Genomic DNA, 26,160 nt, shown 5'->3' on the forward strand with positions numbered 1-26,160 from the left:
TACTTGTCAGGGCGCCAAATACCAAGGCTGCGTAGTCTCAAATCTACCCCATCCTCTAATCCAGTACCAGACCCTCCATGCCCTTTTATAGCACTCTTGCAGGTCCCTTCTTTTTCTGACAGACTTATCAATTTGTTTGTTTTTCCCTCTCTTGCTCTCAGTAAATGTCGGATGAGGAAAAGAAGTGCCTGTCCCCAAAAATGAGTGCCGGTGGGCTGAGTTAACACTGCAAAGAGAATTCAAGCGCAGACACGAGGACCAGCAGTGCACTATGACCAACAAATGAGACAAACAACACAAACAAGAGAGAACCAGGTATTTAATTCACATTCTTCATGCCTTTGGTGTTAATATCAAGTATCATTGGCTGTGCATGGAAATAAAACATACTACTTGAGCAGGAAGAGGACCTGCTGCACGAGAAAGCATCCGAGTCAACATCTGATCTATCTAGGACTGAAACCCATGTGTCCTAAAGATGTACAGTACATAAATACAATAAATTACTTGCGATCTTCCTAATACCTTACCTGAAAAGCCTCAACACTGAAAGTTGGTACCAAAATGGAGTATTTTTGTTCTGTCTGAACAGTAAGAACTGAATACTGAGAATGAAAGCAGGACATTCTGCAGTAAGATGGTAAAAACGAATTATATGGTCACCAGAAAAAGCGACTCCTCAGGAGAGCCTAAGAAATGCTTATATCTTCTACAAGGCTACTGCAAAAGGTTCTGAGAGTAACATCAAGATCTTAAAACTGATTCTATGACGGGCTAGTAACTATTGAACATCCTCACAGAAGTAGAAACAGAGATTCAATGCTTCAGCGCAGAACAAATGTGCGAAGAAACAAGAATAGTAGCCACGGAATGTGCCATCCTGTGGGACTCAGCAGTTTACCATGCCAGCACAAGGACTCTGCAGTTTAGCATGACAGCAGCAGCGGAGCCATTAACGATGAAAGAAAATTTCCTATTGATAAGGGAACCTTATAACCACTGTTATATATAGCAGATATTAAATATAGCTGACCTTTGCAAACAACTTCCACTGGATACAACCTGGGCACCTAAACACTTTAGATACGGATCCCACTCACACAAAGGATCAACTTTCAGTACAAGATCACAAACACCATAACTGTACTTAAGATCATGGCGTCTGGCATATCCATCAAAGGAAATTTGTGCTTAAGTGAGGGTAAGAGGAATAACGGATGAGGAAGATTTCACCAGCTCAAAAATGATGCTCAATAGAAATTTACCCTTGCCACAATTCATACCATACTGAACTTCAAGATCGTTCAACACTGCAAAAATCATTTTCCAAACTAGATTCTTTGAAAATGTCTGAATCTTTGTATTCTTAAATTATTTTTGTATGCTGTGATGTTGCTCATCCTAGTTGGGGTGAAACAACGTCAGAGGAAACTGGAATCATTAAACATTAAAGGTTTGAAATGAAGGTCATGCACAGCATCAGTGTTCCACTTGTTAATGGCTATTTTAGCATCCACATCAATGAAGAGGGTACAGTGCACTTTAATCAATTTGGGTTTGGACAAAAAAAAGTAGAGGTGTTTATTTTCAGGAGTAAATCATGTTTCCAATTCTTGCGTCTGAATTCCGACTGGGACATTGTAGTGCCGATCATCCTCAGTTATAAGGGATACCACAGGCCAGTCTACCTGATCGTTGGGGTAAAGAGTTATGAATTCCTCTGTATAATGTTTGTAAAGTCGATACACCTTGATTGTGTGCTGCACTGTGTATCCGAGAAGGAACATTTCCACCTAGGATGGAAAAAATAAAACTGTTTATTTTACCAACAATAACAGTTCGAAAGTGACAAACTGAGTAATTGGTCTGGAGAAATGGGCATTCAAAATGTTTTATACAGACCATAAAAAAAATCACCATGAAAATTATTCCTTGAAATCAACATTCTGTAAACGCTATGTACCCCATTAACAATTATGCTATTTGTTACTTGAAATTTGGTGAATATATTTTACTTATTTAAAAGTGTTTTACAGAGTTTTCAAATTTAGCATCCCAGGTGTGTCAGAAGAATTGCTTGTGATTTACCAATTACATGGATTAGCGGTTTGTGCATAAACGACTGATTAAAATGAGTCTAGTGTTAGAAACATTTATCCCCAAACAATGTTCCCATCTATTTTAGGTGGTGTAGTGAGGATGAAAAGAGGGAGTGTGTGGAGTTACTTATTACTGTATCATGGATGAATTTAGTTATCAAAAGAGTGGAATGGGATTGGTAACACGTGTCAAATTCAGAGTATAGTTAAAGTCCAATCTGATCCAATGTAAGTTTACTGCTTTGCTTCCTCCAAGTGTTGTATTCTGAGTTGGGTACGGCAATTCAGCTGCAGTGGTAATTCATTTAAGATGGAGTCCATCTCTCAGGTGCTTTCTTCAATTGGTGTACATGTGCGAGACCTGTGGGGATTGTATAAGGCTTGAGATATGCTCAGGTGGATTTCGGTTTGTCATATGCCATAACGAGTTGGCTGGTAAGTGAGGCTGTGCAGGTTGGGGATGTGTAAGGTCAGGCTCATCTGGATTCTGAGTGCTCATCTGCATTCTCATGGATCGCTCTTTGAGCCCTTTACTGTTCAAGGTATATCTGGCTCCCCTCTTCTCGCTCATTGCCAAATGGGAAATAAAAGCTATTTCCTACACGGACAATACCCAGTTGGTAGTCTCCTTCAAGGACCACTCAGTTAGCTCCATCTCCAGAATAAGGGTATGTCTCAAGGACATCTCCAGCTGGTTGAACAATAATAAATTAAAGCTTAACGCAGAGAAAACGGAGGTCCTGTTTTTTGGCAAGGCACCCCCCTGTCGGCTGTACTGTGGTGGCCGGCGGAAATGGAAGTCCCCCTGCCCTTCAACCACGGCAAAAAAACTGGGAGTAAAATTGGAATCCGACCTCACGTTCACAACCCAAGTACGGTACATTGCATCCTCTTGCTTCGGTATACTAAGAAGCCTGAGAAAATGTCCACACTTAATACCGGAGAGTTGCCGCAGAACCATTGTTCATGCATCTGTGACATCGAGGTTGGACTATGCGAATAGTCTTTACCTGGGGCTGCGTGCATATCTGATTAAGAGATTGCAGATGGGTTAAAAACGCGGCTGCGAGATTGATCAGATGAGTACCTTTTAGACAACACATCTCTCCGCATATTAAATGGCTTCTTGTAACAAAACGGATAGAATTCAAGGCCTTGACTGTAGCTTTCAGGGCTCTGAGAGGCAATTGTCCCAGCTATATTAGTAAACAAATTCGCCCCTATCAACAAAAACGCTCATTAAGTTCGAACTCCCAGAATTTGCTTTGCGTACCTCGAAACGCAAAGGCACGCACTGGGGGTAGATCTTTTACGGTGGTTGTAACCAAATTATGGAACTCTCTTCCGGTTAAACTTCGCCTAATCCAATCTGAATTTGAGTTCAAGCGCTGAAGACCTGGCTATTCAGCCAGCGCAAGATCCCCGGCAAATTATCTCTCCTGCTTGCCTGCTATAGCGCTGGGACACCTCTGTCTGAGGTAGCTGTTGCGCTTTATAAATGTATCATTATTATTTAACCTTCAATAGGTAGTGTCCTGTCCACACCCAAAGCACTGATGCCCCCCCAACCCACTTCCACAGATGGCCTGACAAACAGGACGTGGTTGAAAGAGATCCTCGAGCATTTCAGAGAGCTGTTTTGAAGTCATATCCTACATCAAAGGCACTTTTATGTACAAGTACTGGGTCCCTTTGATGTAGGGGATGACTTCAAAACAACTCTCTGAAATGCACAAGGATCTTGAACTGAACCTCTGTCAGAAGGACGGTTGTGCTGCCTTAAGGACTCAACTGGACTGCTCATCTGGAAAGACTGCTTTTTTGCTTGTTTCCCTGCTGATCCCTGAATCAGCTGAAGGAGAGCTAGACTCTGCCTTCCCTCCTCCAAGTGATTTCCAAGGGCTTGCTGGCTAGCCTCCTATTTTCTGAAGTCTCATGGAAACAAAAGACTTCCTGTAATTCTGCTGATGCTGCTGGACTCTGCCTTCTGTGAGTCCTACACTTGCCTCTGGTGCCCTCTCCAAGTTCTGTGTCTCAGAAGTGGATTCTGCAGCTGGTTTGCTACAAAACTAATACACTGTCACCTTTGCGCCGATCAGTACAGACGCATTGCCCTTCGACGCTGAGGCTGTTAGACGACAGCAATTTTACAGCCTGCGCAGCCAAATGATGACTCTCTGCATGGCTCGATGACAACGCATTGCCTTCACCTCAGTGAAGCTCGATGACAATGCAGGATCCAAACTACATAGAAAAGATTAAAGCATGGTGCCCTGAGCGTCAATGCTTTGCTCCATCCAAGGTACGTTCTCAGCGGGCCCTGCGTGGGTTCTGTAGCTGGCCTGCCTTTCATCGCAGTTGGCTCGAACTATGGATTTGCACCGGTCCCTCGCGACGTCAAGTAACCTTTTGATCGCCAGTGACTTCTAAGCACAGTTTCCGCATTTACTTTTAACAATTAATTTCTCGACTTCTACTTATTGGATTTTTCTTGTTTTGGTCTGGTTTTACTCAGCTAAATATTCTCTATTATTCTAAACCTGTGTTGAGTCTTTTTGTGGTGTATTTATTGTGTTACTGTGTGTTGCACAAATAGTTTACATGTTGCTGCTTTAGATGAGCTGGACTGCTCTGTGCCAAGCAACCAAAGGGTGTGCACAGGTTATCTTTAAGTGTGTATCTAGCTGGTGGGGATTCCTGCCTGGCCTGGCTGCATCCTTAAGCCAACCAGGAACCCCATTTCTAACACCAGGTATGTTCTAAAGCGGTTAGAAAAGCGTACGTAACGACACCACACCAGGAAAGTGACAGAAGGCGTTAATATCACGGAGGTTCTGAGGGATCATGAACTTAGGGACCCTAGTGAGAAGAAAATAGCTTGACTATTGTGGCACCATGGTTACTGGTGCTACAAAAAGTATCTTTGGCAGCCTTCAGAAATACAGATTTTCTCTGTATGCCCTGTGATGGGCTGCATCATCAAGGTGTTTTTCTATGCTGCCATGGGCTTTGTATGGTGTGGCATAAGCGCAGAAATCCAGCTGTCTCTCAAGGGAATAATGTAAAAATGTCCTGGAAGACAGTTGAAAAGCCCAATGATGAAGCAGACCATGACGTGAGTAAGGGTTTGTCCACTTTTGGCTTTTTCTTTGTTACAACAAGGCTCACATAACATAGGTCGTTCCGCGAGGACAAGTAATCCCAAACTTGCTGTAAGGAGAAGAGAATCCAACACTACAAAGGCCATTACTAGCTCTGTGATATTTGTGGACGATTCTGCAGAAAGCAAAATAACTGGCACTATCACCACTTCTCTTTGGCACCTGAATGTAAATGAAGAAGACTGGAGGGATCTGTCCAAATCTTGGCTAAGGAATCTGACTGAAAAATCTGGTAATCTGGTCTTAATTAGGAAAGGCCTCTGTCAGGGCCACCATTTGTCCAACAGCGATTGGTGGAAGAAAAACTAGCGCACGCTAGGAATTGGAGTCCCGCTACCTCTCCCAATCTCCTCCTCCTTGTGTAAGGCAACTAATGGAATGCTTACGCAATTGAAGGTTTAGCTGGTAAGCTGTAAAAGTCAAGTAAAATGTAGCTTTGGCCAACATCCTTTATCCAGTGGACACATTTCCCTACTATACTGGCTTGACCTGATCCAATTAATCATTGAAATTAGGGGTGGGCAGAATATTCATTTCCACCTGCGGAATTGACAGAATTTTGCCGATTCCGCTTTACTCTTGTATAAATGTTGAGTTCCGGACAAGTTCCACAGAATTTTTTCTGGCTTGAGGCTCCAGAAAGGTACGCTGGGGAGGACAATCTAGATTTGGCATCCCCTAGCGTGTTTTCCAGTTGCTAGGATGGCAACTGGTGAGATTTTTACAATGCAGTGGTCGCGACTGTTCATGGTCAGAACTACACAGAGTTGTGTAACTCCATGGAATTCTGCAAAGTCAAATTCCGCGAGTGCCACCTACCCCTTAATGAAATGCTTTTAGTGAGTCAAGCCATTCCAAAACAGGCACAGACAAAACTACAAGAGCTGATTTTTTAACAATGAAACTCTTTGCTAGGATTAGTTTGAAGATGTGTCGAGGTTTGTGTGACAAACACACACTGGGCTTTGCATGAATGTTGTTGATCCCAAACCACTACACTTTAATTGCGCAGCCTGGATTTCCAAAATTTCCAACATCAAAGGTAAGAAAATTCCTAATTCAGAGATTTATATCTGTTCATGAATTATTCGTACCCAGGTCCTTCTCAGCTGAACATGTCACAAAATATCAGAAGCATCTGTCGCTAGTGTGTGGTATGCCTTCTGGTTCAAATTTACAATATTGCTCAATTTCCTCTATTTTTAGTCTACTATCAGAAAACTTTAAGCGGGTCCTGTGGCAAGATATCAACCAACCAACCATAGCGTATGAGGCTCAAATTGCCTTCCTGCTACCCCCAACTGGCTTCAAATGGAGGATGTACAATGACAGCAGCTGGATCCTAATGACACATCTTGGTATTAGTGGCTACCCAGGAAACAGGTTTGGGTGGTATATTCTATATGAAGTTGAGTAAATGGTTTTAGTACCCCTTTCGGCCACAGGTCTGCCATTTTGAATATTCTCAGCTAGATCAATTTCTACAATCTGATCATTAGGTTTCAATCAAGAGTGGGTCTAATAGGTTATTCCCTACTTGACTTTGCTCAGACATTCATTTTAGCATGATGTGCAGCCCAGTAGGAATATTGGAGGGCAGGTATGCCTTGTCCCCTACTATGCTGCAAACTATATAATTAGTCCATGAATACTAGAATCCTTTTACTCCACTGTAATCCTCTGAAGTTATTTCTAATTATTTGAAAAACAGAATTGGTACCTTCAGTGGTTACATTTCGTAGCACATAGAAAACTTAGGTTACACCTGCGTCTTAATTATTGTAGCTGCATCCAATAAAGAAAGATATGAGAAGCCTATCTCAGAGGAGAAGATGCTTCATTTTAGATGGGCACATATAAATCAATTTGAAGGTGTATTTAAATTTCATGGGAAAGCCAATACCTGCATCCTGATTCAGGCTGCATTCCACAGTACTCCCAATGAGTTGTGAAGCTAGGATCCTGCCTGCATTCCACTGTGTTACCAATCAGATGATATGGTAAGATCCCAGATTCAGGCTGCGCGCAGCAGTGTTCTCAATCGGCTGTAAAAGTAGGATGCTGCTCCAGGCTGCATGCACCACTTTTCCCTTGGTTGTGAAGGTAGGAGAGGAGGACAGCAGACTATGCTGTTGTAGTAAAATGATTGCTCACTATAATATCATGCATGGCAACCAGCAGTTAAGTGACAAAAAATAAACCTCAGTTAAAAAACTCTTTGACCCAAATACCAACCACGAAAAGATGGATAAGCCTTACCTGTTCAAGGCCTCCTGTGTATCCCACTTGATTCAAGTGGTTCTCCATAAACTCCTGAGGATTACTAGAGGTGTTGCGTGCAAAAAGCAACCAGGAGAACATTGGTATTTCTTTCCCCTCCAGGTTGTCATTATATAAATCAATGGCTTTGCTCAGCATTAGAAATTTCACAGCTTCGTACAGGCAGTAAGCTTCGTGTTCATTTTGGAAAACCTCATCACAAGCTGCTTGCTTGTCTGCAGGGATGTCTATTTCACTTAGTGTCTGCCACTGCAACAAAAATATGTGTTATTAAAGCATTATTTGTCATTGTCCAAATGCAAGGTTGCATGTTCAAGGAGTATAAAAGAAAAAAACCTGCAAACAATCAGGTTCTAAAGTAAGTGTGATATATGAAGATACATTTCACCTCATCGGTTCCTATGCTTAGATCATTTACAAGATATCTGCAAATGCATATATCTCTTCCCCAAGATGTGGTCTTCTTTAGACATTTCTGCTGCATCCATACTTACTTCGGAGTTGATTTTTATTATCTGCCAGATACAGTGTGCTCTGCAGGACATATCTCAATAGTAAATCCAGTTGTAATACCTGATTGTCTTGCCAACTAAGACTTCACTCAGTGCCCAGCAATTGACTCTCTGCTAATTTTGGAGCAAAAACTCACATTTGATTTACTGACTGTGCAGCTTCCAATATTTACAGGCACTCTAAGATAACGTATGGAAATAGATGCTGCATATGCCTTCATCGAAAACAAGTGATGTGATATATTAAAAAAGCGTGTGTGGTCTACACAGATTGTTTACTTTGGAAATACTAAAGCCAGTGTCGGGGGCTTCTTGTCAAATGAGAAATTAGTTACCTGTAAAACCAGTTCTCCAGCGCCGGTATCTTTTATATAATAACATGATGAATCATTCCCTGTCATCAGGTTGGGAATACCTAGTAACTGTAAACTGCAGCAGACTGTGTTAAAATGGCCATAGACCTCAAAAGCATTTGTTTAGTAGCACATCCAACTCCTTCTTTCTTCTTTGGCCAAAAAGAGACCCTTTCTTTTACAGTTATAAGAACTTCTCTGTGTCTCTTTCCTTTGAATAAAAACACTTTTGTGTCATTTTTGCTTCCACTTCCTGATACTGCAAAGATCCAGATGCAGGATACGTGAACAAAATGAAGGAAAGTTGGCAAGAGGGAACATAGGATACACAACAGGAAGACTTGGAGAAGACTACTGTTGGATCATTACTAGCTCCTCCATCTTCCTTATACCAGTTTTTACTTTGAGATTACATCAAGCATTAACGGCTCTCCACTGTGCATCCATATGCTTTTTGCAGTACTCATTGTGCAGACTTATTCTGCCAGTGACATGAGACAACCCTTATGCTTCATACAACCCTACAGGAGCCTCCTTCTTAGTACAGGAGAACAAACACTTAAGGGAGGTGTGAAAAACTTTGCACTCCAAAACAACTAATTTGGATACCATGCAGGATAAATTGACCCGGGCTGGAAAGAACTCCATAGCAAAGTTGTGGCCTAGCATGCGGAGAGCCAAATTCATGGACATTTGTTCCATAAGCTCATTGTCAGCAGAAAAACAAAAATGACTTCACATTCCCAAATGGAAAAAGTAACCTAAAGAAAAGAAGTCTACGGTAAAGAACGCCAGTTCACAAGAAAAGAGTGTGTGAAAAATTTCCATCAGAACCTGGCATAACCGGGCTCAGGCCAGACAGCAGGAAGTATGTCCTGTAGAAAGAACAAAGATATGTCTGTGTTTGGACCAACCAAGATCCCTGCAAGGAAGAGGTGTAGAATGAACCAAAAGAGTGCAATTTACTCTGCAAATGAGGGACTACACGAGTGAGACTGAAGCCGTCCAAACCCTGCATAAGCTGCTTCTATATAATGGACTTTCAAATCATATCTTTGTTAATCACAAATATTATTCACATTGTATACCAAAAAACTGCCCCAACAAAAAAAGGCACCTGAACCATTAACCTAAGATGGTTTTGATCAGAATGGAAAATACCCTTTTTCTCCCAAAAATGTGACCAAAACCATCAAACCGCCTGAAGGACAAACTGACTATTCACTCTACAAGCTTGTCAAGTAGGATGATTATGAGCCAGCAAAAGGTGGGCAAGATGAAGAAGAGGTATGAACAGTGTTGCATGGAATTGGCCATCCACCATTACTGTTGTAGTGTCACAAGTGTCCCAAGGAAAAGAGGGTTGATCCAACATTATCACCTAAAAAGATTTACAAAGGTATATTTAGAGAGTACCTTGAGTGTGACGATGTATCACTCACTGTGCCCGCTACAACACCTGTCAAACCTGAAGTCTAGCTTTGCTATGCAGAACTGAGCAATGTATGCAAGGTCTTATCTTCTAAAAACAGAGTCCCTATAGTGACCATATCTGAAGTGCCTTGGATCGCATCACCTTTAAATATAGCTCATCAACCATGGTGAACTCTTGGACCAATACCAGCATTCAGGTAGACCAGCAACACATGCCACTTGAGAATCTTGAACCCAAAGACAGATGGCTTATACAAAACACCTTATGAATGTTCAACAGTATTTGTCACTGAAAAAGAGCCAGGAAGAAGCATCAAATTACAGGATGTAACAAGAAAATCAGAAGGCTAAGCAGTCTTATCTGAAAAGAAGCAATCACTGGGCTTTTTTTACATTAAAAAAAGCTCAAGGCTTCACAGGCTTCCTCTTCTACTGTTAAAACTTCTTCAAAGTCTGCATGACCCCAAAATCAAAGAAAAAGAGCTACTGAAGCCACATGCTATTCATAGAGCAAAATGGAAATGAGTCACAGAGCATCCAGTCGAGTCTCAGGGTGCACAGACATTACCTACTGGCAGTCGCCAGTAGGTAGTTATAGGTAAGACCTATTTTCCATAGGAAATCCGCAACATTCTATTTGGAATAACGTTGGCGCCGATTGATGAATCTTCGTGAAATTTTCCAAACTTTTGGCCAGCTCCGGTTCGCTCTTATCCGGAAAATTTCACGGTGATTCGTCAAGCTGGGGGGGGCCGAGAAAAAAGGGGGGTCCCAAAACGCGTTTTCCCCATGCATTTTCCCATAGGACCTGTTGACGCAGCTACAGCCCGAACTGCTGAACGGAATTACACCAAATTTGGCAAAGAGGTAGTCCTCAGTTCAGACTCGTGCCTTTTGCTTAAATGGTGTAAATCCGTTCAGTAGTTCCTGAGAAAATTAGAGTTAAAAAGATAGATATATCTGGGCGGAGCCTAACCACACCTCATCGTGAGATCAGATTGGCTGTCAGCACTTCATCCAAGAAGTGTTGGCAGCCATCTTGGGACCAATATACATGATAGCACCTCATTAAAAAGCATTGCAGTTAATAGAAGGTTTTAAGACTTTAGTTACTTTATAAATCATGTGTTGATGGTACCATACTCATTTTAGGAATTGTGGTGTGTTCTAAGGGGATTTTACCATGTGAAAAAGCCTTCTGCTGTGATATCATGAATCATGTTTGAGAGAAAACTATTTTCTCATACTTTTCCCACAGAGGTTTGGAAGGTGATCTATAAGCTAAACTGAGAGCATATTTTCTGTATTATTCACATTATCTTTCTCAGTCATGTGAGAATGAAGTCTGACATTCTCAGTAAAACATGTACATCCAACAAGGGCAGAGACTGTCAGTTGATTCCTTTGTGTTCTACTGCAGCTTCCCAGAGTGTTCTAAAGAACAACTAGAGCGCTAACAGTCCTACTTATGACAAACGTATGGCACACCTGAAGCCATCTTGGTTGGAATAAAGTGGTAACTCTTAAAACATTTAATTTACAAAGGAACAAAATGAAGGGGTTCATTTTGCCATAGAAATTATGATTAGTGCGGCAGAAAGAAAAATTAGGGCACATTGAGTGACTTCTCAAATCCTCTTCTATTTCATAAAAAAATTCTGATATGCAGACTGAAACATGCACTTTTAATACCAGCAACAGACTTCCGTGGTGAGCAGTAGCTTTACTACAGTGATCTAATGAGCAACTAGAGTGCTAACATTCAGAATTTATGGCAAATGTGACACATATCTGAATACCTTCTTGGTGGAATCAAAGTAAACAACTGAAAACATTTCCTCCTGAGGAGACTGCAGTAAATGAGGAAATTAGGAAACTTCATAACAAATAAAACTCCCAAGATGGCCACCAGAGACAAAAGAGCCCAAATGCAGCCCAAATATCGCCCGCATGTAGCCCAATGACAGAAGTGTGCAAAACACTTATTTTTTGTATACTTGCAGTTTTATATAGTGCAGACTAGTCAGGTATTGGAGTGCTTTACATGAGCATTGGATACATCACACAAGATCAAATTCATTTTGGTTGTAGACATGGGGAGATTAAGTGATTGGACCAGAATCACAGAATGCTGAGCTGAAGCAGAAACTCCAACCTGGTTCCCCAGTTGCAAAGTCTGCAGCTCTGGAAGTAACACCACATCCTCTCCCCTAAGTGCAACATTTAATCAAGTGGTCAACTGGATAAAAAAAATAAAGATTACAAATAATTTAAAAGTTCTTTGTCGCTATTTGAAAACTCAGAAAATATGTCCTTATTTTAGTTTTTTAGAGCACTAACCATAATTCTGATGCAAATAAGACCCTCATATATGTACTTTCTAAAGGAAATGCTCAAGGTATTTGTTTTGATTACATCAAGATGACGTCAGGCGTTCCACACTTTTGTAATAAATATAGAATGTTAGCAATCTAGTTGTTCATTGGGATACTGTTGAGAGGCAGAGGCCAGGGGCATGGACTCTGAAAATTGAAGGCAGGTAGGAGAATGCAGAGGCAATAATTTTACCACACTGGGCAGGCAGGAAGGGCAGTGGCAGCACAACAGACTATGGAGGGCAGAGGAAAGGGGGGCAGGGGCAACAAACCAATACAGGACTGGCAAGAGAGGCTGTGGCAATATAATAGAGCATTGTGGGCAGAAGGAAGAGGCAGTGGTAGTACAACCATACATGCCAACAGACCCGTTTCAGCCAGGAAACGTCCAATGTTTTTAAGCTCAAATGGGCTTTATTTGATCTGTCTCCTGTCTACAATCTCCTCTTTTTCAATGTAACTCAAAGGGGAAAATCAATACCCCAGTTTTTTTTCAAAATCTCCCTCTTACCAAGTTCAAAATGTTGGCAAGTATGGTACATTGGATCATGGTAGGCAGGAGAAATTGGGGCAGGGACATGGACTCGGACAACAGAGGACAGGAGGGACATGGAGAGGTGCACCAAACTGACCCTACAGGGCAGGCATCAGGGTTTGCAGCAGCACAATACACCACACAGGGAATGCGGGACGGGAGTGCAGCACAACAATCCATAGAAAGCAATAGGGAGGGGACAGGACCATGCACATGGACAACAGAGAACAGAGGGGAAAGAGGCAATGGTAGCTAGCTGACCATAATGGACAGACAGGAGAGAAAGCTGCAGCATAACAGACCATAAAGGGCAGGAGGGACGGATCAGGGGCATTACAATGGAACAGACAAGCCAGGAGGGAGGGAATAGGGGTCTGCACATGGAAACAGAGGGCTGGGGGCTGGGGGCAAGGGGGCAGGGCAGGAGCAGCAAGATGACCATGGAGGTCAGGCAGGGTGGGCACTAGAAACAAGACAACCATGGAGAGCAACAGTGAGACTATGATGGCATACACACAGACCATGGAGGGAAAGTGGGAGGGGGTCAGGGGCAGCTAGCTGACCACACAGGGAAGGTGGGATGGGCCATGGCAGCACAGAAGACCATGCATGGCAAGCGGGAGGGTTTGTGGCAGCACAATGGCTATGATGAGCAAGAAGGAGGGTGCAGGGGCATGCAAAGAGGACCATGGAGAATAGAAGGGAGGGTCAGGACCTGGGCCCAGACAAGAGAGTTCAGGGGAAGGGGCCTCACAACAGACCGCGCGGGGCAGGCAGGAGGAGCAGTTGCAGCACAACAGACCAGGGAGGGCAGAAGGGTGTGGCAGTAAAATGGACCATGGAGGACAGGAGGAATGGGATAGGGGCATGGCATGTGGACAGGCAGGGTGGAGGTGGCAGGGACAGGTTACAGTCATCTGACAATGATAGGCAGGTGGGAGGGGAGTGGCAGCTCAACAGAACACTCAGAGTAGATAGGAGTGGCAGGTCCATGGAACATGGTGGGCAAAAAGGATGGAGCAGGGGCATGCACAAAGACATTGGAGGGCAGGGGAAAGGAGAATAGGGGCAGCAAGCTAAGCACAGAGGCTAAGCAGGAGGTCAATGATGGAGCATATAATTGGGCAATGGAGGGCAGGAGGAGCGGACTGGTACATCATGCTAAATGGAGGGCAGTGGCAGCACATCAGACCATGCATGGCAGGAGGGAGGAAGCTAGTCCATGGATTCAGACAACAGAGGATAGGGAGGAGGTGGATGGGGCAGCAAACTAACTGTTCAGAGAAGGTGGGTATTAGGAACTTTGTTTTTAAAATGAGTGTGCAGCATAATCTCACTTTTATCTAGGAAGAAGAGTACTTTTGTGACTGTGACTCTGGGCTCACTTGGCATACACACCTCCTGACCCTCCACCCCCCCATCGCAAAATGTAATGCCAGTGAAAAGGGTAGGTGGACGCAGTGTTATATAGCACATAGTCCTGAGAGCACGATTGAAAATGAAAACTAGATATAGTATATGGTATAAACTATGCACCAAAAAGTGCGATATAAGATGAACCGGGGCGTGAAATATAATATGCAATACATTGTGCGCAATGACAGATTCACTCGAGAGCGCGAGATAGCACAAGCACTAGCGCGTGCTATGCGATATGCGCCTTGGAGTGTAATATGCACAGGGCAGTGTTGTGTAACCTAACTAGTCTCTAAAGTTGTAATATAAAATATGTGCTGGGGAGTGTAACGTTGCATATGCACTGTGACAAAGATATGGATCCCAGATTGTAATATGTATGGCATAGCGCTGTGCGTTATAACATCGGCATCAAGGAAGGAACGTTAGATGGGGCAATATAACCCATGCGAAGGCAAGTGTGGCATGACATTCACGGGGTGGTGTTACAGTGCACATGGGCTTCAGAGTGTCATAGCATACGCACTAGCTGGTAGAATACAACACAGAGGTGTGTGGCACTCGGCGGGCACTGGTGGGTGTAACACAGCATTGGGCTCAGCCAGGAGCACGCTGTGACTCTCAAGTGAGGTTTGTCTCCTTTCCAGAGAGTAAAATAAAAAGTATTACACATCCGGCGGTGGATGTGTGTTTTATTAACCGTGAGGGGGGTTTCTTGCATAGTTTGGTCGAATTTTTGTTGAATCCCCTTTGAATGGCTTGGTGTGCGTGTGTATTAAATGTGCCCATCAATAGCTAACCATGTTTGTATAAATAAACGATAAGGGTGCCTACTTGGAGAGTACCCACCGGCGGGGGTGCCGGGATTAGGCACGGTAGGGCGTCAGACACGTCAGAGCTTCACTAGTGGTGTAAATACATTCCACGTGGATTCATTGTATGCATAGTCGCCTTTTAATGAATATCACGCAAATTGTCATGGTGATTGGTACATACGGTTTGTCCAGCATGTCCTAGGTGTTTCTATAAATATATATATTTTTTAAATAATAAAAAACAAAGGCCGGCCCCGGGGGATGGGGTCCCTGGGGCCATAAGTGGACTGAGGAGGAGGGCAACGCAGCCCCCCTCCTAAAGAATGTAAAAAAAAAAAAAAAAAAAGGCCATGACCAGGGGGATGGGGTCCCCGGGGCCGATTAAGGCCTTCGGAGGGGGGCCACGCAGCCCCCTTCCAAATTTATTTTTTTCAACAAAAAATATTAGGGTGCAGGCCCTGGGGGATGGGGTCCCCAGGGCCAATAAATTAGAAAAAGAAGGGGGGCCACACAGCCCTCCTTCTTAAAAATAAATAAATAAATAAAAGACCGGCATCGCGCTGGAGGCCACGCCACCTCCTTGCAGCACTCTGCAAACGCGCCCCCTGGTCAGTTGTAAGTTGGGGAATCAATTCCCCTTCAATACTGAGGGTCCCTGAGGGCCAACTAGCCCAACAGGTATCTCCAGTATGCGCCAGGAAGCTACGTTGCAGACAGGTGTTCTGAGGCCGCGCCCATTTTAACACCTCTATGCAACGCAGCTCTGTGGCGCTATTTGGAGGTACCTAGTGGGCTAGTTGAACCCTAGGGACCCTTAGGATTCAAGGGGACTTAATCTCCCAACTTAAAACGGCCACAGGGTGCGTTTACACAGTGGTGAAGGGAGGGGACGGGGCCTGAGGTGACGTGGCGCGTTTTAAGTTGGGGAAATAATTCCCTTTCAATCCTTAGGGACCCTGGGGGCCAACTTGCCCACCAGGTGCTTCCAGTAAGCGCCACTGCTCTGCGTTGCAGACAGGCGGTGCAGGCCGTGCCCCCTTTTACACCTCTCTGCAATGGCACTTACTGGACGTACCTAGTGGGCTATTTTGCCCCTCAGGATTCAAGGGGACTTAATCTCCTAACTTAAAACTGCCACAGGGCGGGTTTACACTGTGGGGAAGGGAGGGGACGGGGCCTAAGGTGACGTGTGCAAACACGCCCTGTGGCGCATTTTAAGAGGTAGTTTTAATCCCCTGCCCCATTATATACTAGGGGCTTACAGAGGAGGTCATGCTAATCACAGGGGGACCCCAACGCATAGTGTTGTAGGTGTTTTCACTGTATTCGGAGTGTCTTTTAACATAGCACTGGCTCTAGGACTGGTTAGTCAGACTCAGTTACCACCAGTATCCGTCTGAAAAAGTTGAGGGTACAGGATGATTTTGCAACAAGGCTTCTTTCTGCTCTTCTGTTTGTTCTTTCTGCACGTTATCCTTCTTCCTGCACTTTTCTTCGTCTTTGAGGACTTCTATTGCTTCTTTCTGTATTTCTTTTTTTTCTTTCTGTGCGTTTTTTTCTTCTTTCTTCACATGTCCTATCTCTGTAGGCATAGTTAGAAAATAGCTTTTAAAAAACCTTTGAAATTCACTGAAAAAACCATATGTTTCAGGGGCGTTATAGTTAGCTGGACTTTTCACTCGTACAAAACCATTGAAATTCCCCCGTTATAGTTAGTTCAGCTAACTATAACTCACGCGCCCGCAATGCACTGCTGATGACGTCACATATTACATCACTCATGACATGGTCAGTGACATCACTCATGACATCACTGATGACATCTCAAATGACATCACTGATGACATCATCCTTGTGATAGAGTGGCAGACCTCCTCTCCCCCTAATATAACCTTTGATACACATTCAAAAATAGAAACTAAAATTTTCAAAACAATGGACATACCAATACCAGTTACAACAACCTATTCAGTAATTCTAAGATTCACATACACATCAACTCATTCACCAACAGTCCTATACAGTCACTCATACATGTACTCACTCATATGTACTCATACACCTATACATCCTGTTACACAACACCACTCATCCATAGTTACTCACACATAGTCACTCATGCTAATAAAGAATCAAACATCCATTTACTTGCATATACAGTTATACACACACCACCACACTTACTTCTACAGAAACTTACACATACTTAGTCTTTTAAACAGTCACTTATAGAAACATATACTTATTCATAAAGGAACTCTTTCAATCTCTCACTCTCACATATACTCACTTATATACACCAATAGTCACATATACTAGTTTAAAACGTATGTAGTTACTCATAAAGGCACTGTTGAGACAGTTATTCACTCACTAACACACCCATGCACACACTCATCCACCCATACAGTCCTGCACACATGATGTCTTCAACACATACAAACAGTGAGTCACTCATTCATGCACCTATGCACTACGTAATACCCCCCACCGAACCATACAGACACTCATACTGATGCTCAAAAAACCAACTAATAACCTATATAGACACTCATGTAGCTACTCACCAACCCATGCAGCCACGTATACACAAAGTGAGAGACTGATACAGATATTTACATATTTAAACATTACTCACTAAGCCATGTATTCACTAAGATACACTTAATCAGTCAGTTATACAATCAATTTTTCAAAAACAAATCATCCATTTAGACACTTATATACCCATTTATTCTTCTATCGACCTGGAGATATACATATATAAAACATTTGTAATTTTCAGAAAAACACACATTCACTGGATGATGTCATCAGTGATGTCATCAGTGATGTCACTGACCATGTCATGAGTGATGGAATATGTGACGTCATCAGCAGTGCATTGCGGGCGCGCTAGTTTTAGTTAGCTGAACTAACTAGAACGGGGGAATTTCAATGGTTTTGTACGAGTGAAAAGTCCAGCTCACTATAACACCCCTGAAACCTATGGTTTGTTCAGTGAATTTTTAAGGTTTTTTAAATGCTAATTCCTAACTATAACATGCCTGAAACCTATGGTTTTTTTCAGTGAATATATATTATAGACACATACCAAATGGGCCAACTTTGGAATGCAGATCTGTTGTTAAATGTAAATCTACACAATAAATATTTCCTGAACATGGATTCAATACACACCTTTTCCTTTAGCAATTCCAGATTCTCCCTGATTTGCTCAAGATGGGGATTTATTTGTTCTTCATCAAAACTGTACCGAAGTTTCCACTGCTTGATCCAGTTATACGTGCTCATTAGCTTAGCTGGCATCTATATGTAGGGGAGAAGAAAACAATTAGCCACTAGTTTGAAAGCCATTATGCACAAATCCCCACAAATATACAACTCTATAACAGACAGAAGAGAAAGACTGACCATTCATGGATTAAAACTGACAGCATCAAAAAGAAGTACATGAATGTTAGTGCAATTGCCTTTTTTTGTTTTCTTTGTAGGAATAGAAAACATACTTCAGTAGATGCCAGGATCTCGAGGAACAGTAATACATGATGCAACAAATGAAGAAAATACCAGATAGAATTGGGGAACAAATGCCACCAGGCTCTCAGGAACAACTAACAATTAATTGAGAAGGAACTGACTGTCCCTGCCTAACCTCCTGACCTGATCGCCTTGGACATCTGGGGTCAGCTTCGCTGTTCTGCTGCTCCTGAGGCCCAGACTCACTCGGACAGTTCTTTTTGACTATCTCACCTTTTTACGCAGGATGCACTTTCTTCCCTTTTCTTCTTCTTCACTTGCACTCCTCCCTCTCCCATTTCTTTCCAGTCTCTTTTAGCACTTTTTCCCTTTCTTTCCGCTCCTCCACTTCCCTCTCCTTTGCCTTTCTCTTTATTTCTTTTGAAAACATTTTGCCATGTTCTGCCTCTCTATTCGCTCCCCAATTCTCTCACTGACACTTTTTAGCCATCTCTCTCCTTTTATGTACTTTACCATTCGCTTTCCTTTTTTGAGTATTTTGCTGCTTTTTACTACTTTTTGTGCTCCCCCACTCACTCACAAGTTTTGCCCACCTCTTTTGTGCACTTTCTGCAGCTTTTTTTGCTTTGTTCTGCCACCACCTATGCCTCCCTTTCATTTTTCTTCTTTTGTGCCCCTTTGCTGCATGTCACTGCTTTACCCACCTTCGTACACCCCTGTGCTGGGCTTTGACCTGGTCCTTTTTCTACCACCGCCTTACGCATGACTGCCACTGCACGCCCAGCTCCATTTAGCCACACCCACTTTCCCACTGCTCTCCTCCCACTTTTTAATGGTGGATATGACCAGCAGGAGCACCGCTGGCATGTCAAAGGGGCACCAAAGGCAAGCCAGTATGAGGCCATCCGTGCCCATCTCCCGCTAGAACTCCCTGGTCGCTCGTCATTGCAGAGCAGCCCAAAACACGATTTCACCACCATCCTCAACGTTGGGTCCCAGACGCATCTCTCCACAGAGACAGCCCTGATTAACACCAAATTTGCATTCTCCTGCTCTGCCTACCACTTCTCTTGGGACACCACTAGCACTCAGCACCCTCTCACAAAACTTGCATTCCTACAACCATCAACAGAAGAGACACACCACACTCAATTCCAACTGACCTGCCCCAGCTCAACACCCGCTCCCTCACCTAACATGATGTTGAAATCTGGGGCCTTTTATACAACCTCTCCCCAGACCTACTCTTCCTCAAAGAGACCTGGCTCAAACCAACATCATCCCCCGACATCATCACAGGTAAGCCCCTGAGACACAAGCTCAGCGGACAGGACCAAAAAACTCGGCAGAGGAATAACAATTATCTACAAGGAACACATCTGCTGCTCACTCACCAATGCATGGGACAAACTGGAACACCTAGGTTCAAATTCAACATCGCTAACACCACCACCCTGCAAGGTGCCCTGCTCTACTGGCCACCAGGAAAAGAAGTAAAATTTATAAACTCATCACAGAAATCACTGCTTCCCTTCCCTCCACTCCACTCCACTCCACTCCACTCCACTCCACTCCACTCCTCAGCCCTTTCATTCGGCTTGTTGACCTAAATTTCTACCTTTAAGACTTCTCCGACCCTAACACCACCAATGTCCTGATAGGCCTCAAAATACTTGAACTCTCCTAACTCAAGAAGGACCCCACCACATTGCTGGACACTTGCTAGACCCCATCTTCACCAACTTCTACGACATCTCGGTGAACATACCCTCCTACCTCACTTGGATTGATCGTTTGCTCGTTCACTTCAACCTGCAGTTTGATCACCAACAAAGAGTCATTGCACCCAAGACCGCCCGCCACAACTGGAACACTATCACAGAAGAAATTTGTCAAAGAACCCAAACACCACCGTCCTCTGCATTAAAGCAACCTCGCTCATGCCATCACCAAATTCACAACCTGTGCAGACATCTTGGTACTTCTTAAGAGCATGTCCAACAAAAGGACCAGATCTCAAGCAAGCTGGTACAACAGCGACCTTCGATTCACCAAGCAGCACTGGCAGCAACTCGAGCACAGATGTAAACTCTCAAAGAACAACCTCAACAAGCAAACTTTCAAATCAATCTCCCAGCAATACCACCAAGATTTGAAAGCCACCAACCACTTAGCCCTGCCGCAACGGATAAAACACGACACCAACAGTTCAAAGAAAATCTCAACTATAAAGGAATTCACCACGCATACCACAAGCTCCACCACAACCAATCTCTCTCAGAATCACTGCTCCTAGCTTGCTCTTCCTGTGTGACAAGATAAGCACTATTGAAGACAACTTTGTGTCCCAAATCGCACCCTCCTACTCCGGCAGCCCTACTTGAAGACAGCACTCCTGGAACCCGTCCTCACCAGCTTGCTAAAAGGCAACCTTCATTGCAACCCTATCCAGTAAAGTTCTTTGAAAGACTCATTAATAACCACCTGGACAAAAATCAGCTCCAGGACCATCCCAATCAGGATTCAGACAAAATCATAGCACTAAAACTGCCCTCACAGCCGCTATGGACGACAAACATCATGGACGCAGCTGACAACACAGCCCTTATTCTCTTGACTATCCGTGGCTTTTGACACAGTCACCGACCTGATCCTCATCCAACGCCTACACAAGTTAGGAATTTGCGGGACAGCGCTTAAGTGGCCCATCTCTTTCCTTACAGGACGCATGCATAAAGTCAGCCTACCCCCTACAAATCCAAGCCAAATGATGTGAACTGCAGAGTCCTCCAGTCAGGACATGGTGATGCACATTTTACAAGTACACTTAATACATAACATAACACTGTCATACATAAATATTTGCCTCGAACAAATCTCACAGTCAGTGCAGGTTTACAGGAGACAATGGTTTAAGCACTTCTTAGACAACAAAATTAAACATCTCCAAGGAAGAAATCACCACAAAATACATCCATGGCAAATTAATAAACAATTGTTGAAAATGAAGAATAGAAACTCAAACTAATGCTCGGAATAGCAAGAGCACACTCACAGATTTTCTTGCATTTTATTTCCAATACCAATTATTTTAAAACCAGTGCATTTTTTGAGGCAATGTGCAAAATAAAGGTACTGAAAAAAGTAATGGGAAAAGCAAAAAAATAACCTATACGTCCCCACTTCCTATGTTTTGAAGGGGCTGACCCTCCCCCCACCATCTTAAGCTCATAACTATTCACTTTGGACAGAGAATAATCTGCAGACACCTTTCTATCCCCCAACATAATATACGCATTTGAAATTAAAATTGGAAGACTAAAGAACCCTTCGTTGTGTTCAAATATGTTTCTATTTTCGGATTTTGAAATAGAGGGAGCATTAAATGACAGGGGATGGATAGTCTAAGGAAACAAGCACAAATTGGATGTGGGATATAGAATAAGAACGGTCTGATTAACTTTAGACTTTTAAAACTGCGTGCCACATATCACAAAAGAACAAAGTGCTGCACACACTTTCTCAAATAGGTTTCAAAATCTGCATTAACAAAAAACAGCAGAATGAAACCTTCATGTGTTGTACATTTCCATCACCCTACCATAAATGTGTTAAATCTCATAGCTGGTAAAATAGCAACATGAACTTCGAATGTGTCTCACTTGCTTCTCATTAATACACAACACTAGCACTGTAACCTATTAGAGCTCTCTACTATAGCTTCAGTATAATATTGTGCAAACTAATTACAGACTGATATAATGAATAAATATACTCACAAAAGCAGTAGACTATTTTTCTGAGATGAACGAGCGAGATATTTGAGAATATACAATTGTAACAATTACTGTCATTAAGTGGGTTCTAGCATGTATCTTACTTTTGGACCTCAGGTCTTTGGACCTCTGTTGCAAGTAATTCTCCCGCCTGGAGTCTCACTAACTATTGTCTTTTAATGAAAATTATTTTTAACTGTAATGGGCAGTACCCACCTTTTAAAATATGGGCCCTGCTGTGCACTTGGGGGAAGTGATGCTGCGTTTGTTATACATGAAAATGTGTTCAGTTGTGTGTAGATATGTCCAGGCTGTGTGAGGTACATGGTTGTCTTACTCAGTCTGACATCTGTGCACGGGTAAGTAACTCTGTGGCAGATGAGACCCCAAACAAATTTGTTATGACCTACGTAGGCCTTCTAACTCAATTACGAATCATATGCAACTGTTCTATCACTTTGAACAAAATACTCTTAAATCATAACTTTTGTTTAGCATAAAGTAGGAAGACAAAAATATGGGAACTCAATACATATAAAGAGTTAATTTATTCTCTATATAGTTATCTCATAACAATACATTCATCCTGAGGAATTCGCCTTCCCCGCACTAGCAGGTTCCACGTGAAGGAGTGGGGGGGGGGGGGGGGGGGGAAGGGAGAGAGAGCAGAAAAAGACCAGAGAGCGAGAAAGAGCGAGAGAGAGCGAGAGAGAGCGAGAGCGAGAGCGAGCGAGCGAAAGAGAGAGCGAGAGCGAGAGGCAAGAGAGAGAGGCAAGAGAGAGAGAGAGAGAAAAGGCAGGTCTCTGGTGCCAGTCAACAGCAGGGTTTTCTTTGAGAGAGATTGTGAAGGGAAGAAGCTAGATCTGACTAGGAGGAATCTGGCGAAGAGATGAATATGCTACTTACCAGTATGCATCTGTTCTTGGCATGTAGGGCTGCTGACATTCATATCTGTGCATAGATCGCCGCCTAGTGTTGGGTCCGGATGTCTGCACGTTGTTGTCCTGGAAGAGTCTTCGAAGTATCCTTGGATAGGTGACTCCTCCCCTGGACTACAGTGCGCATGGGCATCCTCTCCATCCTCAGATTGTTTTTCGCCATTGTGGCAGTGATGGAGTAGATACAGAAAGTGATGACCATGCTATACAGTAATTCTGAGAGCTGCAGCTGCTACAGGCGCCGGGGAGGAGGGAGGGCGATATGAATGTCAGCAGCCCTACATGCCAAGAACAGATGCATACTGGTAAGTAGCATATTCAGTTCGAGGCATGTGGGCTGCTGAATTCATATCTGTGCATAGAATACATAGCAGTGCCCTCTATTAGCGGCGGCTACCAGTGCCAGCTGCAGCGGTCTGAAAAAGTGTTTTGAGAACAGCCTGTCCTACAGCTGCCTGCTGTTTTGACTGCACATCTACACAATAGTGTTTTGTAAATGTGTGTGTAGTGGACCATGTGGCTGCTCTGCATATATCATGCAGGGGAATATTTCCTAGAAAAGCCATGGAAGCCCCCAACTTGCGTGTTGAGTGGGCTCGTGGTGGAATAGTTAATGTGCGTTTTGCCTTTTGATAACAGATTTGAATACACTTAACTATCCATCTGGCTATCCCTGCTTTGGAGATGGCGTTACCTTTGTGGTGTGGGGCAAAGGCAACGAACAGTTGTTTTGTCTTCCTGAAGGGTTTAGTCCTGTCGATGTAGTACATGAGGGCCCTCCGTACATCTAGTGTATGTAGTGCCCTTTCTGCGACAGTTTGTGGGTTTTGGAAGAAAACGGGCAGTTCAATAGTTTGATTCATGTGGAACTGCGATATTACTTTGGGCATGAATTTGGGGTTGGTACGTAGTACGACCCTGTTGGCGTGAACCTGTATAAATGGCTCTTGAACGGTTAGTGCCTGGAGTTCACTAACTCTTCTTAAGGAAGTGATCGCTACCAGGAAGGCTACTTTCCAGGTAAGGAATTGAATCTCGCATGAGTGTAGAGGTTCAAAGGGTGGACCCATCAGGCGTGTGAGGACCAAGTTGAGGTTCCACATTGGAGCCGGTGGGTGGCTTGGTGGAATGACTCGTTTGAGTCCCTCCAAGAATGCTTTGATGGCAGGCACTCTGAATAGTGAGAGGTGCTGCCTGGTTTGCAGATAGGCTGATATTGCGGTCAAATGGACACGTATAGAGGTGTACGCCAGATTGCATCGGTATAGGTGTAAGAGGTAACAGATGATGTTTTGGATGGATGCGTCCAGCGGGTTAATGTCATTATTACCGCAATAAATGACAAACCTTTTCCATTTGGCTGCATAGCAAGCCCTTGTAGTGGCTCTTCTGGCCTCCTTGATGATGTCCATACAGTCAGGTGGCAGGTTGAGATAGCCAAACTCTAGGACTTCAGGAGCCAGATCGCCAGGTTCAGCTGTTGCGGATCTGGGTGCTGAATCTCTCCATGGTTCTGCGTCAAATGCGCGGGTTTGATCCGCAGCCTTTGGTGCGGCACCATGGAAAGTTCGAGGAAGGTGGTGTACCACGGCTGGCGTACCCACGTGGGAGCAACTAGGACGAGTGTCAGGGAGTGTTGTCTGAGTTTGCGGGCCACCAGCGGTATTAACGGCGCTGGGGGAAAAGCGTACGCAAATCTGCCGGACCAGTTCATCCATATCGCATTGCCCTGCGACTGCGGATGTGGGAACCTGGCGGCGAAGCTTTGGCATTTTGCGTTTTCGCTTGTCGCGAATAGGTCTATCTCCGGATGACCCCACTGCTGGAAGTACGGTTGGAGTACTGATGGGTGTAACTCCCACTCGTGCATCTGGTGGCTGTGTCTGCTGAGCAGATCCGCCATCTGGTTGTCCTTGCCAGGGAGGTGTTCCGCCATGAGGAACATGTTCCTCTGAATGGCCCACTTCCACATGCTCTGAGCCAGATGAGACAACTGTGGAGAGTGTGTTCCTCCCTGCTTCTGTATGTAGTACATTGCGGTCATGTTGTCCGTCCGGATCAACACGACCTTGTTGCATAGATGTACTTTGAATGCCTTCATGGCCAGGAAGATTGCCATCAGTTCCAGAAGGTTGATGTGCATCTTCTTTTGTTGTGTCGTCCATAGTCCCTGCACTGTGTAGTGGAGTACATGAGCTCCCCATCCCTGGAGAGACGCGTCCGCTGTCAGTACTATCTGTGGGACAGGCTCTTGGAACGGTCGGCCCTTGCAAAGGTTTTGTGGTTTCCACCAATGCAGAGAGTTGTATGCCCGACCGCTCACCAACACTAGGTCTTTCAACTGTCCTTGAGCCTGATTCCACTGACGTGCTAGGCACTCCTGAAGCGGGCGCATATGTAATCTCGCGTGCGGGACTATGAAGATGCAGGAGGCCATCATGCCTATTAACTGCATAAACACTCGCGCTGGAAGTGAGTGATTGGGTTTGAACTTGGAGATCAGCAGTTGTATGCTGTTGATCCTCACTAAATTTGGCTGAGCTGTGGCCGCCAGAGTGTCTATAGTCGCACCTAGGCACTGTTGTACGTGTGCGCGATGTGACTTTGGGTAATTTAGTGAGAATCCCAGACTGTGAAGAAGGTGAATGGTGCGGGACATGTGGCTGGCACATTGCTGGGCTGACTTCGCTTGAACGAGCCAGTCGTCTAGGTAGGGGTAGACGTGTATATGCTGCCTTCGTAGATGTGCTGCCACCGTAGCTAGGCACTTCGTGAAAACCCTGGGCGCTGTTGTCACGCCGAAGGGAAGAACTTTGAATTGATAGTGCTGCCCCTGAACAGTGAACCTGAGGTATTTTTTGTGTGAGGGGTGGATGGGTATGTGGAAATACGCATCCTTGAGGTCCAGTGTGGCTAGGAAGTCTCCCTGCTTGAGAAGCGGAAGGACTTGCTGTAGAGTGAGCATGTGAAAGTGCTCTGAAAGAAT

The 26,160-nt window shown here is 44.0% G+C and overlaps 1 protein-coding gene across 3 annotated transcripts in view; it reads right to left on the minus strand.

The window, feature by feature from the left end:
- Positions 1-301: 301 nt before the first annotated feature.
- LOC146832689 (uncharacterized) overlaps positions 302-26,160 on the minus strand; it is a 408,998-nt gene continuing 383,139 nt past the window's right edge. For all 3 annotated transcript variants that reach the window (XM_085605966.1, XM_085605965.1, XM_085605967.1), the window contains 3 exons: positions 18,161-18,289; positions 7,520-7,789; positions 302-1,793 (listed from right to left, as the gene is read on the minus strand). In XM_085605966.1, the coding sequence (XP_085462092.1) occupies positions 1,599-1,793; positions 7,520-7,789; positions 18,161-18,289 (594 nt within the window). In that variant the 3' untranslated portion in view covers positions 302-1,598. The remainder of the gene's footprint in view (positions 1,794-7,519; positions 7,790-18,160; positions 18,290-26,160) is intronic.

The sequence above is a fragment of the Triturus cristatus genome, chromosome 5_1 (genome assembly GCF_964204655.1).
Source record: "Triturus cristatus chromosome 5_1, aTriCri1.1, whole genome shotgun sequence".
Classification (NCBI taxonomy): domain Eukaryota; kingdom Metazoa; phylum Chordata; class Amphibia; order Caudata; family Salamandridae; genus Triturus; species Triturus cristatus.